The sequence below is a fragment of the Tursiops truncatus genome, chromosome 1 (genome assembly GCF_011762595.2).
Source record: "Tursiops truncatus isolate mTurTru1 chromosome 1, mTurTru1.mat.Y, whole genome shotgun sequence".
Taxonomy (NCBI): Eukaryota; Metazoa; Chordata; class Mammalia; order Artiodactyla; family Delphinidae; genus Tursiops; species Tursiops truncatus.
The window spans coordinates 178,113,254-178,130,278 of record NC_047034.1 but is presented as its reverse complement, the minus strand read 5'-3'; the positions used below and the strand labels follow the sequence as shown (position 1 = coordinate 178,130,278).

Below are 17,025 nucleotides of genomic sequence, written 5' to 3'. Positions count from 1 at the left end.
CGGCGGCGGCGGCGGCGGCGGGTGAGGGCTCGGCCCGGGCGGGGAGGCCTCGGGGCCCGCCGGGCGCCGTCGCCCTGAGCCTGTCCTGCGCTGTGGGAACTTTGTGCTTCAAGTTGCCCCTTGCCGGGTGCGGGTCCTGGGTGCACGCCGACTCTCGGGGCGGCCGGAGCCGGGATCCCCCTGGGGCTGCCCAGCCCGCGAGCCACAGCCGAGCTTCCAGCATCAGATTGTGTTTCTCCTGACACTTGTCACCTTTGTTTCCACCGTCCCCCTCCACGGTGGACCTCCCGTGAGCGGAGACGTCCAAGACCGCAGGGAAATACTGGGGAGAAAAGTGCCCCCGGAGGAGCAGAAAGAGTACCTCTACTTGCCGGCTTGTGATGACTGACGTTTTCTCTGAGACGATGGCCTGGACCAAAATGAGAAGTACATTTCCGTCGCCGATCGCAAAGTAGCAAAGTAGCAGGCGACAGGCTGAGGACTGCCGGGCGAGCGATGGATCCCTGTGAAGATCTGGAAGTGTCCGGTGGTAAATCTCAGGACTCTAGGCGGAGGCAGCCTCATGAACTTGAAGGACCACAGGCCAGCGGTCCTGAGGCGCTGGGGAAGGACTCTGCTGAGATGTGGAGCCGGAAATACCAGCTGCGGAGCAAATACGTGCAGACCAGCAACAGGTGAAATAACCTGATGTGTTTGTTGTTCTCTGCTAGGGTGGTAGAGGGGAAAGGCGGGCTTACATCTTTCTATATTTTGTTTGTAAGCCTAGGAAAAAGTTTAAGGAGACTCAGACAACTTAGAATGAAATACCCTGGAGAAACTGAAGGAAATTAACCAAAAGGTAAAAAGTGGTTGAGGAATTTAGCTGACTCTAGGCTGAAGTGGGAATAAGAGAGTGGAAAATGCTTGATGTTTACCAATTTCTTTGCCTGGGATTCTCCACCTGTAAAAAAAAAAAAAAAAAAAAAGTGGTGGATAATAAATCTGTGAACTAAACGAGCTGATCCATGTTAAGGGCTTAGAAAGCGGGCCTGGCATGAAATACGCTGTTCAGTAAAAGCTGACTTATTATAATCGAAAGTGTGAATTTAGAATCTTTTTTATCTTACAGTGAACCCCAAGATCAAAACAGAGTTTCCAAAGACCTTATAACGGTTGTCCAAGAAATGAAAAAATACTTTCCGTCAGAGAGACAGAGTAAACCAAGCACCCTGGATGCTCTCAACTATGCCCTTCGCTGCGTACACAGCGTGCAAGGTAAACGGGCTGGAGAGGGAATACAGGCGTGCACGGACGCCACTGCTCGTAAACAGCAGCCGGGCCGGAGCAGTTGTCTGCCTGGTTTTAGGCACAGAAATGTTTTGAGCTTTTTATGGCGCTTTATGTGAGATGTGCAAATCTACACTGATGGCATTAGCATCTTAGTTTTTCACATGAGCACTCGGAGAACCTTATCTGTGTCATAGCTTAGTAACTGTGCAGTATTTTGCTGACTTGTTTCAGGAGAGTAGAGCTCGGTATAAGCACATTTTGAAGATTCACTTTTTAAAAGGATATTGTCTTCTGTGACTATTAGGGGAAAAATACACTTGATTAAATACATTTACATTTCCCTGCCATGGACATACTTTTAAAATACAGTCATGATGTATCAGGAATTTACCAAATTAAAAACGAATGGTTGTAAACATTTTTTTCTTTTTATGGCTTTTCAGACTTCTTCTCAAGGGATTTTAAAAATACGCATTCTGTAGCACAAACCTCTGAGGCTTCATAGATAGTATATAGTTCCTGAATCCTGGAATAATGTTTCTGCCATACAGATTTCCTGTGTGTGTATTTGGAATTTGGGGTTTCAGTACCTTGTTTTGGTACCTTCGGTGTGTCTCATTCCTTGTGATCTGGAACATGCAGAATTCATAAAATTCAAAATCTTAAGTTTGTACAACTATCAGTATTTTAGTTGAAAGAAGAAAACGATCTGGTTTCAAGGAAAACGTGCTGAGGTGTCCTCATCCTAAAAAGCAAGCCTGCTTTTATACTGATGAAAAATGATTTCCTAAAGATACTCTTGTCACTGGACTACCTATTTATTTTCCTGTGTTTCTTAGCAAACAGTGAGTTTTTCCAGATTCTCAATCAGAATGGAGCGCCTCAAGCAGACGTGACCATGTACAGTCTTGAGGAGCTGGCCGCTGTTGCTTCAGAGCACACTTCCAAAAACACAGTAAGAATTCACAGATTTTGCCATATCAACCTGGGTGATTTTTCCTAACGATCTTATCTAGATGTAGATTTTTTTAAATAATAACTGAGCATTTCAGTAACCACAGTTTGAGGTCAAGCATAGGAGAAAACTGTTAAAGAGGCCTTGTGGAGTTTCTCCTGCCCTTGCCAGAGAAAACATCTAAAAACAGGAGGCAACACATAAGTAGTAGTTGGCTTTGCTTCCGTCATGAGGTGCCTCTCTCTCCTTAGCATCCCTGAGTTCTCTCAAAGGAAGAAAAAAATAACACTGCAGAGTGATTTCCTGCATCTTATTCTAATCTCCGAATTGTTAATTCCTATTTATATCATTCTTAGTTCCAATACCTACTACTTCAAGTTGCAACAACTGGATTTTATAGAGCAGGTGAGTTGAGATGCTGTCATTTTTTGTAAAATTTTGGAAGAGATATTTAGTGTATCTCTTTTGAATCTCTTCATGTTGACAGAATAATGGAGCCCCATGTTTTGCTGATGTGATGGAGATTACTTAATTTATGTGTAGACCTCAACATAATTGTAACTTAAAGGTTTTATAATATTGGAGCATGAGCTATCCCTAATGTCACAGTGCTTATTTTACTAACTGATGTGTTTATAACACTGTAGTAGGTGCTATGGAGATTTAAGGGAAAAAAAGTTTAAGGAAAACATTTTCCCTTTAAGATCTTCAAAGTAAATCTAGGGAGGAAAACATACGCCACTTGCTAGCAGGTACAAACAGTGGCCGATTATAAGTAAGCTATGTATACGTCTAATGGAACACATTAGAGAAATGATTCTTATGTAATGAGATTTGTCAAAGACAACGTCTTGGAGCAAGTGAATCTTGAGCTTGGTCTTGAAGCCTGGAATAGGCATATGGGTGAAGAGAAGACAGTCCTTCCAGGTACAGTTTGCAAAGGAGAGGGAATCAGAAGTGTATACAGTGTACACACTGTGTTTAGTCTGTGTAGAATGAGCTGGTGCATTGTTTGGCAGAACTTAAACCTTCAGAGGGAACAATGCAGGTTTTACAGCGATTTATTGCCTTTGCAGGGGTGTGTGTGTGTGTGTGTGTGTGTGTGTGTGTGTGTGTGTGTGTGTGTGTTTTAAGCTACTGATCATGGTATTAAGCTATTGTTCATGGTACACGTCTAGACGAAATTTATTCAGGGAATATTGCCAGTATGTATCTCAATATTTTGCATTTATTTTAAATATTTTTCGTAGGATACGTTCGTGGCAGTTTTTTCATTTCTGTCTGGAAGGTTAGTGCACGTTTCTGAACAGGCTCCTTTGATCCTGCACTGTAAGAAAGAGTTCTTAGAGTCCTCTCATTTCGTTGAACTGCTCGCCCCTCAAGACGTGAGGGTGTTCTACACGCACACTGCCCATGCTCAGCTTCCTTTCTGGAACAACTGGACCCAAAGAGGTAATGGGACCAATATTCAGATGTTTATCTTGCCTGGTAAAGATCAGTTTCATTCTTCCAGAAATAGTACACAAATGAATGCCTTATTCAGAACATGCAAATATATAGTTTTTCTTAGTTCTTCATTTTAAAAGTCAGAATGTGATGAAAATAGCATTTTAAATGCTGCTAATAACATAAAGATCCAATAAATTTGTTTTCATTTAATCAAGTTAGTTTCACAGACTATATGCCATAGATATGGTGTGTTACAGCATCATGTATAGCAGGTTAATCGCTACAAAGTGTCTGTTGTTAATAAAATTAAATGTTTTTCCTCTTATACTGACTTCGTTATTTCTCTGCTTTGCTCTGGAGGTAAGCTTCTCAAAGTTAGATCCCTTTCCAGCTTTTCTTCTCCCCAAAAGTTATGAATCTCATCATTTTATTTTCCTTCTGAAAGACTGCTTTTCCTGAACTGGAGGTGGGGAGTGGGTTCCCACTCACAGTTTTCTTTGTGTTATTCAATCCCATGTAATCTTTCATTCATTCATTCATTCATTTTTTTAAAAAAAATATTTATTTATTTATTTGGTTGTGCCGGGTCTTTGTTGCGGCAGGTGAGCTCCTTAGTTGCAGCTCTCCAGCTCCTTAGATGCAGCACGTGGGCTCCTTAGTTGCAGCACATGGGCTCTTTAGTTGTGGCTTGAGGGCTCCTTACTTGTGGCTCACGGGCTCCTTAGTTGAGGCATGCGAGCTCTTAGTTGCGGCATGCATGTGGGATCTAGTTCCCTGACCAGGGATCGAACCTGGGTCCCCTGCGTTGGGAGGGCAGAATCTTCACCACTCCACCACCAGGGAAGTCCCATTCATTCTTTCTTAAGTCACCCTTTATTCCCTATTTCATATTTTTTGTGAAATGTCTCTTAAAGAACTTAGTAAAGATCAGCTTCCTTTTTGATCCCAAACCCTTTTCTCTCATTTTTAAAAAATTTTGATTATTTTTATTATGGTAAAAAACACATTCACAAAATTTACCATCGTAACCATTTTCAAGTGTACAGTTCATCAGCATTAAGTACATTCACAGTGTTGTGAAACAGATCCTCAGAACTTCATCCTGCAAATCTAGAGCTCTGTACTCATTCTGGTTTTTAATCCAGTTCTCAGTCCAGTGAAGAACAGTGTTACAGCCTTCTTTTTTCAATCCCAGACCCTTGCCCCATTCTCTGTGCACGTTTTATATAAGCTTCAGAAAAGACACCTGTCACCCTTGCTTTCTTCCAGCTCCCTCTCTCCTTTTCCCTTCATTCAAAAACACTGATTTCATTTTTCTTCCTCTTTCTGAAACATGCGTTTTCAACCTTTAATTGTCCACGTTTGTTTCCCTGCTTTTGTTCATCGTTTATTCATTCCGTAGACATTATATAGCAGTGTCTGAGGGCCAGGAGCTGTTCTAGGTGCTAAGGTACAACAGTGAACAGAACTGACACGTGGTACTGTTCACCAGGTCTTTCCCATTTTCCCTTCGGTATTGCCCTATAGTCTCTATCTGATCTTTTCACTTGTCTTTTTTTGGCTGTGCTGCAAGGCTTGCGGGATCTTAGTTCCCCGACCAGGGATCAAACCTATGCGCCTGCAGTGGAAGCGCGGAGTCCCAACCACTGGACCACTAGGGAATTCCCTGAGCTTTTCACTTTCTTATCTTTGCTAATTACTCAATGGTATTTCCCCTACTTGTAAAAACATAATAGTCCCTGAAAGTGTTGTCTCTTGGACCTAAACATTTACTTGCTCCATAAAGATGAAGGCCATTTAATTTACTTCTCACACTATACTTCCGCTTTAGGAACCCCAGGGATCCACACCCTCCCTGAGGGCCGTTGTTCAGCTCCACACCATTTCAGGGCTGTGCTCATGTTACCTCTTTCTGTCCCTTCCTTTGAACTCATAGGACATTAAGAGGACACGGCAAGCTCTAAACTCAGCAGTTGTCAGCTTTGGCCCTGTGTTAGAGCACATTTCCACTTAGGCTTGTTGTACAGACCTCTCAGAAGGATCTGACCGCTGTCTCTTTAGAACACACTTCCAGAAACAAGAATTCGCACGTTCCAGCCCAGGTGTGGAAGTGACAGCGGGCCCCCATGTACTGTTTTTGAGATCTGGTAGGCTGGCTCTCTGTGTTACAGGACTCTGGGGGGGGCAGTTGAATTCAGGTGCCTGCTACAATGTATGAGTAGTGTAAGTGAGTTCACCTTACAGCAGAGTTGCAGTATTTTTTTATGTGCAAAGAATGTTAAGCTCAGAATCTGAAGGTCTGAGTTTCAAATTGCATTCTGTCCCTCCGTGAACCTTGGAGGCCACTTGGCTTCTCGTTGTAAAATGAGAATCACAGTTTCTGACGTGCCTGTTAATACGGGCTTTCTGTGAGAACCCAGCAAGCTGTAGGTTGGGGAAGGCTTGGAGATATTTGGAGCGTCCGCAGCATAAAGGCTCATCTTAACTGCTGTCATCTGTTGAACGGTTACTATTTGCCAGGGACCCTTCTCTTTGCTTTCGTGGATCAACTGAGTTAATCTTCACGAAGACCTTGTGAGGTGTAGGTACTGTCATTCTCCCCGGTAGACGGACAGAGTAACTGTATTAGTTTGGGTTTGCCCAGAAGCGGGATGCTGACTGGGGGAGCGGGTGGAAGGTGGTGAGAGGAGCCCTCAGCCCGCATCGCTGGCATCGCTGGAAGGAGCGAGGCGGGGGGAGGGCTGGGCAGCAGGAGCCTCGGGCCGCAGCGCAGTCCAGAGAGCTTCTGGGCCAGGCAGCCAGAGGGTCCACCCGCTGGAGGAGCCCGGCGTCTCCATGGAATGGTCCTGCCTCGTTGCCTGCTCCATGTACGGGCACGGGCCGGGGGCAGCCCGCGGGAAGCAGGGCTCAGACAACAAGTCGGGTCCCTCAGAGCCAGCAACTGTGCCCTTTCTTATCTGCCATGGTCACAGAGATGCCAGGGTCACACTGCCTGCAAGTATGGAGCCGGCCTTCGCCGTGGCAGCGTGCATCCAGAGCCCGTCTGACCCCGTGGCTGCTGGGACTGTGCCTTAAAGCGGGAGAACTGTCCTCAGCCAAAGGCGAGCGTTTGAAAGTGTCACCGAGGGACGGTTCCCACCCGCAAGAGTCAGCTCAGAAAATCAAGGATAGTTTTGAAAAATCTTTATCTTGCCTTAATTCCTCCACAGAAACTCCAGATGATAGCATATCTTAGAGTAATTAATTTCTTTAGCTTACTTCGTCAAGTTCTTTCTGTTATTTCTCCCAGAGACTCTGTAAGAACTTCTGGCTTCAGAATTCTGGGCCTGTAACTTTCATAGTTTCACGAATTACAGGAGTTTGGTCACTGATCCCTTTACTTTTAAACTGGAGGGCTTTTTTTAAATTGTGAACATTTTTCTTGATCACTCAAAAGCCCATTTTCTTATTCTTCCTATGATCCTTTCCTTAGGAGTACAAACACCTGGACCATGTTCAGTATTTTGGTTCTTCAGAATCCTCGTTGTAGGTGCTCCTTCAGTGTATATTTTTTTAAAAACATCTCCTTGGTTGTAAACATTTCCTTGGTTTCTATAACTGAAAACTTTTCACTCCAGTGAATAAATGCCCAAAAGATGTATATTCAGGGAGTTCTACCAGACGAAATAAAGTAACCAACAAACATTTGGAAATAGGTTCAGTTTCCTAAGATGGGCAAATTTAAATGTTTCTGAATTACCACCTCACACATCAATAAAATAAATGCGAAGTCAATAAAGTTGAAGCAAAACCTTTGGCATGAGGAGTGTGAGAAAGTGTTATTAATGACACTGAATGGGTACCATCTGCTGGAGCTAAGTTTGCCAATATATGATGGGAGTCATGAAATGATATCATCTAATCTAGGAACACAGCTCTGGGGAATTTGTCCAAGGAAAGAAATGTATGTATCCTCTACCTGAAAGCTCTAAGTAATCGGAATTCCCAGTTTTTGAGACGTGTCCAGACTATTACAGGGGAATAGAATATTACCAGCGAAATAATTGTGTCGCAGGATGATTACGTTGACATTTGAAGCAGTGAGTCCAGGCAGGAGCAGAAATGCAGACAGGACTGCAGGGGGTGACAGGGAGAGGCCTCCGTCAGGTGCTCTCAGGGTCTCACCTGAGGGTTACTATTCAACACGAAAGCGCCCTGGGAAAATACTGGATGGAACTAGATCTTAGTGAGGGAGGAGAGTCCTATTTTAATCAAGAGCAGCTCTGTCCCTGAAAAGAGTCTCCCCTTTGTGCAGTGACAGTTTGGGGAGGAGCTGCGTGCGGGCGGGACACTGACACGTGTGTTTGTTTCCAGCAGCCTCACGCTATGAATTCGCTCCGGTGAAATCCTTTTTCTGCAGGATCCGGTGAGTGTGGGAGCTCCTGGAGGCCAGGCACGGTGGAGTGGGCTCTGGTTTTACTTTATTTTTTACTTATTTATTTTTCTTAATTGACTATATAGTTGATTTACAATGTTTCAGCTGTACAGCAAAGTGGTTCAGTTATACATATGTGTGTGTGTGTATATATATATGTAATTATATACACATATATACATACATATATATATTCTTTTTCAGGTTCTTTTCCATTATTGGTTATTCCAAGATATTAAATATAGTCCCCTGTGCTATAAGGACAGGGAACTATATTTATCTATGCTATAAGGACCTATAAAGTAGGTCCTTGTTCATGTGTTTTATGTATAGTAGTCCTTATCTGTGAATCCCAAACTCATCCCTCTGATTTTATTTGGCACTTATTTTGATGCCTTATTCAGCTAGGTCTGTTGTGGATACAAAAGACAAGACTTGGTTCTTGCTGCAAGAAGTTTGTGTTGTTTGTTTGTTTGTTTGTTTGTTTTGCGGTACGCAGGCCTCTCACTGTTGTGGCCTCTCCCGTTGCGGAACACAGGCTCTGGATGCACAGGCTCAGCGGCCATGGCTCATGGGCCCAGCTGCTCCGTGGCATGTGGGATCTTCCCAAACCGGGGCACGAACCCGTGTCCCCTGCATCGGCAGGCGGACTCTCAACCACTGCGCCACCAGGGAAGCCCAAGTTTGTGTTTTGATTGAGGAGAAGATACAGGTACTTATGAGAAAAGTAGATAACAATGCCATAGGGGAAGAGACCAGAAAGCTCATTCTCAGCCCAGGGGCCTGTGAGAGTTACTGGGCATGAAACATACTTTCAGATGACAGTGTTTTGGAGCTCTTTTGTTTTTGTTTTTCAGTCACATTTAAACTTAATTTTTGAAATTTTGAACAACCTGAAAGAAAGCAGGATAGGTATATTTATGAGAACTTAAAAGGTCCAGTGACAGTGAACTACAAGAAAAGAGATCAAAATTTTAATAGTAGTTGATTTCTGGTAGGATTTATTAGTGATTTTTTTTTCTCTTCCAAATTTACTTTGATATGTTAATGTTACTTTCAAAGTAAAAAGGAAAAATGGTTTTAAATGACGTCATGATCACCAACAGTAGTATTGAGGTTACTAAGTGCTCTTGATATGCGGGGAAGAGAAATCCTTGTAATGGATCATTCAGACACTCCATGGAACTGAGGGGGACTCGCGCTAAGAATATTCGAATGCTTGGGGAAGGATAACCTGGAAAGGTGTGCGTGTGTGGGGAGGGCCATGTCGGTTCTTTCTGTCACTCGCAGGTGAGTTGTTGGTTATGAAGATCTGAGAGCAGTGCCTGCCGTGTAGTAAGCGCTCTGTGTGTTTCTTATGTTGGTAAATGTTTTCAGGTGCCTTTCCTGAGCCAGGGGAGACCTAGCAGCATATACTGGTGGGTTAGTTTCGGGTGCGAGATAGAAAGAGTAGTCAGGTGACGTGGGAGTCTTGGCTCAAGGTGCCATGTATTGGGGAGGAGGAAGCTGTAGGACAAGCAGCTGCCTGGAGAGCAGAGGGGAGAGCGTGTGCCTTAGTTTTAGGTGAGTGTGTAGTATCGAGTAGAAATCTGCCTCGTGATGTTGACGAGGCATTGGTCCAGGAGCCCGGGGTTCAGGGGAGGAGACCGGGCTAGAGACAGATGTGCAGGTCATCGGCGTATAGATGGCACTGAGAAGCTCAGGACGGGATGAGCCTGGAGAAAGCACGCACAGAAATGGGAGGGGAGCCACTAGCACAGGTATAGATGCCCGCAGGTGAGTGCCAGGAGAAGGTGCTCTTCTGAGCGGTGACCTAGGAAGCAGGGTCACGGCTGAGAGTGGAGGAGTCACAGGAGATGCTGGAGTTAGAGGAGAGAAGAGAGCGGGAGGGCGGCCAGAGACCCCCGAACATCCACGCTCGTGATGGTTGGCGAGGAGAGGTGCGATGGGCAGAAACGGGGGAGCGTGACATACAGGTTGGGACGTTCGGGCAGATCCAAGTGGAAACGTCTTCCAGGCAGCCAGGCTGATGAAACAGGATGGACATCTGTGTGCTTGTTGCAGACCCCTCGCCCCCGGGAGCCTCCTGAGAGGGAGCGAGCAGCCTCTGCACCGGTTGGCCGAGAGGGTCCAGCCCCACCATCTCCCTGTAGCTAGGCACGGTGGGCGATGCTGAGCCGCACACAAGGTCTGCGCCGGGCAGCGGAGCGGCTGAAGCGGTGGGACTGCATCGGTCATTTGAACGAGGGCGTAGGAAGGGCTGACGGAGGGCCGGCTTGGGGGCGTGATCCCAGGGGGCCTTGTTTTCCACCATGTGGTACTTGGTTTAGACACACGAGGCAAGACAGGTGGCTGTGCCTGCCCCTCTTCCCAGCAGGAACAGAAAGTCACGCTGAAATTAGTAAGCGGTTCACACTCACCTTGGTGAGCCGCCTCTCCAGAAAGCCTCCTACTCATCCAATAACAAATGAGTATCATTGCCCGTGGCTATTGAAAATTTAAACTAACGTGTCCCTCCTTTTAAAAATAAATATGTTTTGGACTTCCCTGGTGGCGCAGTGGTTAAGAATCCGCCTGCCAATGCAGGGGACACGGGCTTGAGCCCTGGTCCGGGAAGATCCCACGTGCCGCGGAGCAGCTAAGCCCGTGAGCCACAACTACTGAGCCCATGAGCCACAACTACTGAGCCTGTGAGCCACAGCTACTGAAGCCTGCGTACCTAGAGCCCGTACTCCACAAGAGAAGCCACTGCAATGAGAAGCCCGTGCGCCGCAACGAAGAGTAGCCCCCGCTCAGCGCAACTAGAGAAAGCCCACATGCAGCAACGAAGACCCAACACAGCCAAAATAAATAAATAAATAAATATGTCTAAACATTTTAGATTCAGACACGTCTCTCTTGGAAATTACCAACAAAACATTTTCCCTGGCCTTGTTTCACGTTGGACTAAGTGAACAGGTCAGGACTGGTACTAAACCATTTTTCTTCTCTTCAGTGGAGGTGAAGCCCAGGAGCTGAGGCAGCCTTACTGCCCGTTCCGGATTATCCCCTATTTGATTCATGTGCACAGCTCGGCCCGCCCGGAGCCTGAGCCCTGCTGTCTCACACTGGTGGAGAAGATTCATTCTGGTTACGAAGGTAGGTCAGGAGCGTCTGCGTTTAGGTCAGATGTGACGTGTCAGCACATCAGAAAGAAGCACGTGAAAGCCTGTTTACTGCAGCCACTGTCTTCAGCTTGGCCCTGAGCTGATTTTCCCTGACGTCTCTGTTTGCCGGCCTTGACTTCCTGTGTGGTCATCTCCTTTAAGGACAGCATGGCCCAGGGGTCTGAGCACAGACTTGGCCACAGATGCGCAGTCTTCTAATCCTGTCTCCACTGGTGACCATCCTGTGGCCTTTTGCTTCTGTCTTGCGTGACAGAAGAGCATTGAAATTGTTGCATACAGAGGTTACAAGAATGAATTTATATTTTTAAGTGTTTTGAAAGCCCCCTGCGTAAAAAGTATAATTCACGTCTTCCAGTGGCAGAACAGCATTGCTAAATTCATATATCAAAACAGAAGCAGCTTCCATTTATCATTTGAAATTACAGTTGGTTCTGCTGTAATGTGACATATGCTTTCCTAAAACTTACCATCCTGTGCAAAAAATTCACACAAACCACAGGGCTTATGGGAAAAATGAGTTTAGGGGCACAACACTCAAGTAACCATACATTAAAAATAAGACGGGAATCTCATAAAATGGTAACACGGTGTTACACATTAAATGATGAAGAAATGCACAAGTGATACAATAAATGCGGCTCGCCACAGCGGAAAAGCCCTGCGGTTTGCTGTGGACGTGGGTGTTGGAAGGGCTGCAGCTTGTGCATTACTGTGAGGAGTGAAGGGAAGGCGGACTGAAATCAGAGGGCAAGTTCCATCACCAGGTTGGACGGGCGTGGCTCAGAGCACACCTGGTGAACAGAGGCTGCTGGTGGATGTTTCAGGTGTGTGCATGTTTCTTCACGTTCCTAAGTGACTCCATTCAACTAGCTGCTCTTTTCTGCATTCACCTCATGTTTCTTGCAAATGAAATCGTGCGTAAGCGGGGTTAGTGTCATGCTCAAATTGTTCCCTAATGTGCTAATCACTACATTGTCAAAGCAGACTGTAGCAGCACTGACCCTGCCAATTTTATTACAGATTAAATACGTCCCTATTGTACTGACGTTTCACATCCTATTTGCTTAGTTGTATTCAACCACTAAATATGAAACATTTTTGTCCTGAACTCTAAATGACCCCATCTTTGACTGTTAGATTGTGATGGATAAGCTATTCGATGTACACAGACTTTCTGTCTGTTTAAAATTAACTTTAGTAGGCATCACGTTTTGACCTAATTAAAATGTGGTTAATAATGAAAGTTATTAGCTTTGGCTGCTCAAAGGCCAGGTCCCTAGGTGAGATTTCTGCCAGGGCCTATAGAGTTTGTTCTCTCTTTAATATGTTAAGTGGATAGTTAATTAGGTATTTGCCTTTAAACCAGTCTTTCTGGTTTCCATAGCTCCTCGAATCCCAGTGGATAAAAGAATTTTTACCACAACACACACCCCCGGGTGTGTTTTTCTTGAAATAGATGAAAGGTAAGTACTTCTTTAAGCCTAAAAGAAATTTGTTTCTGAAAATAAATAAAAATATTTAAACGTTTACATAACGTTTAACATGTTAAACGTAACGTGATAGAGCTGAATCTATTCATTTGCGCATTTGAGTTTTGTTAGTTTGAAATTTGTGTTGTGTAAATTTTTTTAATATTTATTTTCCTTATATATATATTTTTGACGGCGTCGGGTCTCAGTTGCGGCACACGGGGCCTTTGTTGAGGCACGCAGGATCTCTTCGTTGTGGCGCGCGGTCTTCTCTCTAGTTGCGGCGCGCGGGTTCCAGAGCGTGTGGGCTTTGTAGTTTGCGGCATGCAAGCTCTCTCACTGAGATGCACGAGCTCAGTAGTTATGGCACGCGGGCTTAGTTGCCCCGCGGCGTGTAGGATCTTAGTTCCCGGACCAGGGCTCAAACCTGTGTCCCCTGCATTGGAAGGTGGATTCTTTACCACTGGACCACCAGGGAAGTCCCGTGTTGTGTAAATTTTTAATGTAAATATCTTGCATGTTATAGTGCTAAGATTCACACATTATCATATTTATTTCAAAGCTTTAGGAAAGTCAGAAATTATTTTTCCAGTTTGCACAAGAGGACAATGAACGTGGGCCACATGGTATTAGATGACTGTGGTCCAAATGAGACCACGACTCTGGCCTCCAAGTCCTATTTCAGTGTTATTTCCACTAGTCAGGTGCTTCCCAAACAGTTTATAATGAATTTTTATTAGTCTGAAGTGGGGGAGAAGAGAAAGAAAAATAAGGCAGATTTTTTTTGTGTGTGAAGAACTGTTACTTATTTTGAACTTAGCGTCCTTCCTGTTTTTTTTTGGTTATTAAAATAGTCTTTCTTATTTAAAGAGTTAGTGACAGTACATAATAGTCGTTGCTTATTGTTGTTTTTTTGATGCCTTTATTTGGAAAAACAAAACATTGTTATCCCCTTTCGTACCCTCCATTTCCACCCGCATTTACTTAAAAATTTTACTTATTTGTGAAATCTGAAAATCTGAGAACCAATGTACCGTACCACAGATAAGCATAAGCAAAAATGTCAAAACACCTGGCACAGTTATGATAGTTATCAATTTTGGTTTGTTTTTTTGTTTTGGTTTTTTTTTTGCAGTACGCGGGCCTCTCACTGTTGTGGCCTCTCCCGTTGCGGAGCACAGGCTCCGGACGCGCAGGCGCAGCGGCCATGGCTCACGGGCCCAGCCGCTCCGCGGCATGTGGGATCTTCCCGGACTGGGGCACGAACCCGTGTCCCCTGCATCGGCAGGCGGACTCTCAACCACTGCGCCACCAGGAAAGCCCTTAATTTTGGTTTTTAAAAAATCTTAACATACAGGGAATTCCCTGGCGGTCCAGTGGTTAGGATGCCATGCTTTCACTGCCGAGGGCGCAGGTTCAATCCCTGGTCGGGGAACTAAGATCCCACAAGCCGAGTGATGTGGCCAAAAAAAAAGCTTTAAAAAAATTTTTTTAACATCTGGAAATGGGTTTATTACCTATTTATTACCGTTTAGTTACCCTGAAACTAAACAGTAATTAGTGAGATACTTTGTATAATATAATCTGTAGAAGGTAAGAAAATTTTAGCTGAAGTTATTCTGAAAACAGCTTAAGTTTATTGCAATAGAAAGTATTTGTGAATTTGTACACATAGAAAATGTTTCTGGAGTCAGTTTTGTCTAAGTCATCTTGAGTGTCTGTACATCAGAATTTTCCCATGAACCTTTATCCTACAAATGGCTTTGTGACTGGTTGTCTATTTGATATCACCTTTTGGGAGACATTGTTTTTGTATAATTTTAATTATTCTGTATAAATTTGTAGCCTGCTTTATTCATTTAACATCATAAGCATTTTCTATATTATAATGTGATCTTTGTAGACTTTTTAAAAGGCAGCGAAATGGAGGGCATCAGAGACCTCTGAGGAACTTGTTAACAATATAGACTCCTAGTCTTACCACAGAAATTCTGATTTAGTAAGCTTGTGGTGAGCCTGCAAATCTGTTTTTTAGAAGTTTCACAGGTGATTTTGATGCAATATGTCCGATGACCAACACTTCTTAGATTGTGTATCTATTTCCCCACAATATAGGCACTTGGGTTGTTTGTAGCATTTATAAATGCTGTAATGAACATCTTTTGCATACCCTTTGTCATATTTAGAGTTTAGCTGAAAAGTACTGTTGAAAGTATATAAGGTATGAGTTACTTGGTGCGTGTGACATGCTGCCTGTGCTGTGTCTGTGCTCAGAGCAGTGCCTTTGCTGGGTTACCTACCTCAGGATCTGATTGGAACATCCATCCTGACATACCTGCACCCGGAAGATCGTTCTCTAATGGTCGCCATACACCAAAAAGGTAAGGACCTACTTCTTTATAGGAGGACATTTCTTTTTCATTGATCTTTTTTTTTTTTTTTTTTTTTGCGATACGCGGGCCTCTCACTGCTGTGGCCTCTCCCGTTGCGGAGCACAGGCTCCAGACGCGCAGGCTCAGCGGCCATGGCTCACAGGCCCAGCCACTCCGCGGCATGTGGGATCCTCCCGGACGGGGGCACAAACCCGCGTCCCCTGCGTCGGCAGGCAGACTCTCAACCACCACGCCACCAGGGAAGCCCTCATTGATCTTTTTAAGTTTGTCATTTCATTTCTCACTAGAGGGTCTCACAAGCTCTAATCGTTAGAGCTTAACCTTTAACCAGGTAAGCAATGTATTGGAACTGCTGAAACAATTTTTTTTTTCTATTTTGACATTCTAAAACACTTACAAATAAATGCCTTAAAAAAAGACATTTGTAATCAATATCCGTGTTAAATAAATTCTAATTTTGTCTTATTATTTTATATAGTCTTGAAGTATGCAGGCCATCTTCCCTTTGAACATTCACCCATTAGATTTTGTTCTCAAAACGGGGATTACATTGTATTGGATTCCAGTTGGTCCAGCTTTGTGAACCCATGGAGCCGGAAGGTTTCTTTCATCATCGGTCGGCATAAAGTGCGAACGTAAGTCAATCAGTTTGTGTATTTTCTAAAAAATCTTTTTCCAAATAATGTTCTTTGGCCCATTGATTCCCCTTTGAATCAACTAACACGTGAACTAAACGAAGGACAGATTTTTTTCAGTGCTTCTGGAAGACAGTTTGGCAATAAGTATCAAGGGCTTTATAAGATTTCTACCTCCTTGGCCTAACGATTCCCTTATTGGAATATTCTAAAGAAGCCGAAATACAGAAAGCCTTATAAAGAAAAGACAGATTTCGCAGCATTTTTTAATTGTAATAGCTTAAATGTCTATCATTAAGTAGATTCTGAAATATCTGCTTGACATGTTGTTATATTGGTCAATAAAAATTTTTACAGAGAGTATGGGAAATTGATATATTCGATGATGTAAAAAGCAGCATACAGAAGTTTTTATACAGTATGATTATAATTATGTTTAAAACACAAACACTATGAAATAGGAAAAAGAAGATTAGAAGAAAAGAAAATACATTTTGGTTATGTGTGGATAGTGGGATTTTGGGTGAAGTTTTGTTTTTTTTCCTTTTCTGAATTTTAAGGTTCTCTTCAGTGAGCATGTAAATTTTTTATATCGGCCTTCTGCTGTCAAATTCCACTTATTTGTGTCAATTTTATTAAATCTTTTTTTTTTTTAATGTGGACCATTTTTAAAGTCTTCATTGAATTTGTTACAGTATTGCTTCTGTTTTATGTTTTGTTTTTTTTGGCCTCGAGGCATGTGGGATCTAAGCTCCCCCACCAGGGGTTGAACCTGCACCCCCTGCCTTGGAAGGCAAAGTCTTTAACCACTGGACCACCAGTGAAGTCCCTAAATCTTTATTTTTAATATTTAAATTCTTTCATATTTATTCTGCTGCCAGCATGGCTGACCCAAGCCCGCTTGATTGTTGTTACCTGTCCATACAACAGCCTTGCAAAATGGATCCAGGGCAACCGGGACCACGGTTCCTGTAATCTGAGATACTCCTGTAGTCCCTGGACTTTGTGGTCCATTTAAAGTTGACCTATAGGTTTCTTAACTGGCCCATCCCATAAGTTTCCTTTTGATGTCTATTTCTTTTAAGAGTGGAAATTATACTTAACTCTTCAGTGTCATGCTGAAATGGAGCAACTCTGTCTTTTGTATTTTGTTATACAACTTCGTACACAGAAGAATAAAACTTCTGTGTACAGAACAGTACATCTCCCAGTAAGAGTATTTTATCACGTGTTATATCGTGATAGAGTGATGTTTTGGCCACTGTGAGATAGGC

The 17,025-nt window shown here is 43.7% G+C and overlaps 1 protein-coding gene across 18 annotated transcripts in view; it reads left to right on the top strand.

Moving 5' to 3' along the window:
- The first annotated feature begins 6 nt into the window (after positions 1–6).
- PER3 (period circadian regulator 3) overlaps positions 7–17,025 on the top strand; it is a 64,857-nt gene continuing 47,838 nt past the window's right edge. For 6 of the 18 annotated variants that reach the window (XR_012328199.1, XM_073796663.1, XM_019930938.3 and 3 more), the window contains exons 1-9: positions 9–674; positions 1,109–1,254; positions 2,109–2,224; positions 3,475–3,676; positions 8,027–8,078; positions 11,083–11,225; positions 12,639–12,717; positions 14,998–15,104; positions 15,595–15,751. Coding sequence is in view for 16 of the 18 variants with exons in the window: in XM_073796663.1 (XP_073652764.1) it covers positions 496–674; positions 1,109–1,254; positions 2,109–2,224; positions 3,475–3,676; positions 8,027–8,078; positions 11,083–11,225; positions 12,639–12,717; positions 14,998–15,104; positions 15,595–15,751 (1,181 nt within the window). In the remaining 2 variants the exon portion in view is untranslated. Of the gene's footprint in view, positions 675–1,108; positions 1,255–2,108; positions 2,225–2,580; positions 2,630–3,474; positions 3,677–8,026; positions 8,079–11,082; positions 11,226–12,638; positions 12,718–14,997; positions 15,105–15,594; positions 15,752–17,025 lie in introns of those variants that run through there. The other 12 variants (XM_073796671.1, XM_073796641.1, XM_019930939.3 and 9 more) reach the window with 9 other exon arrangements.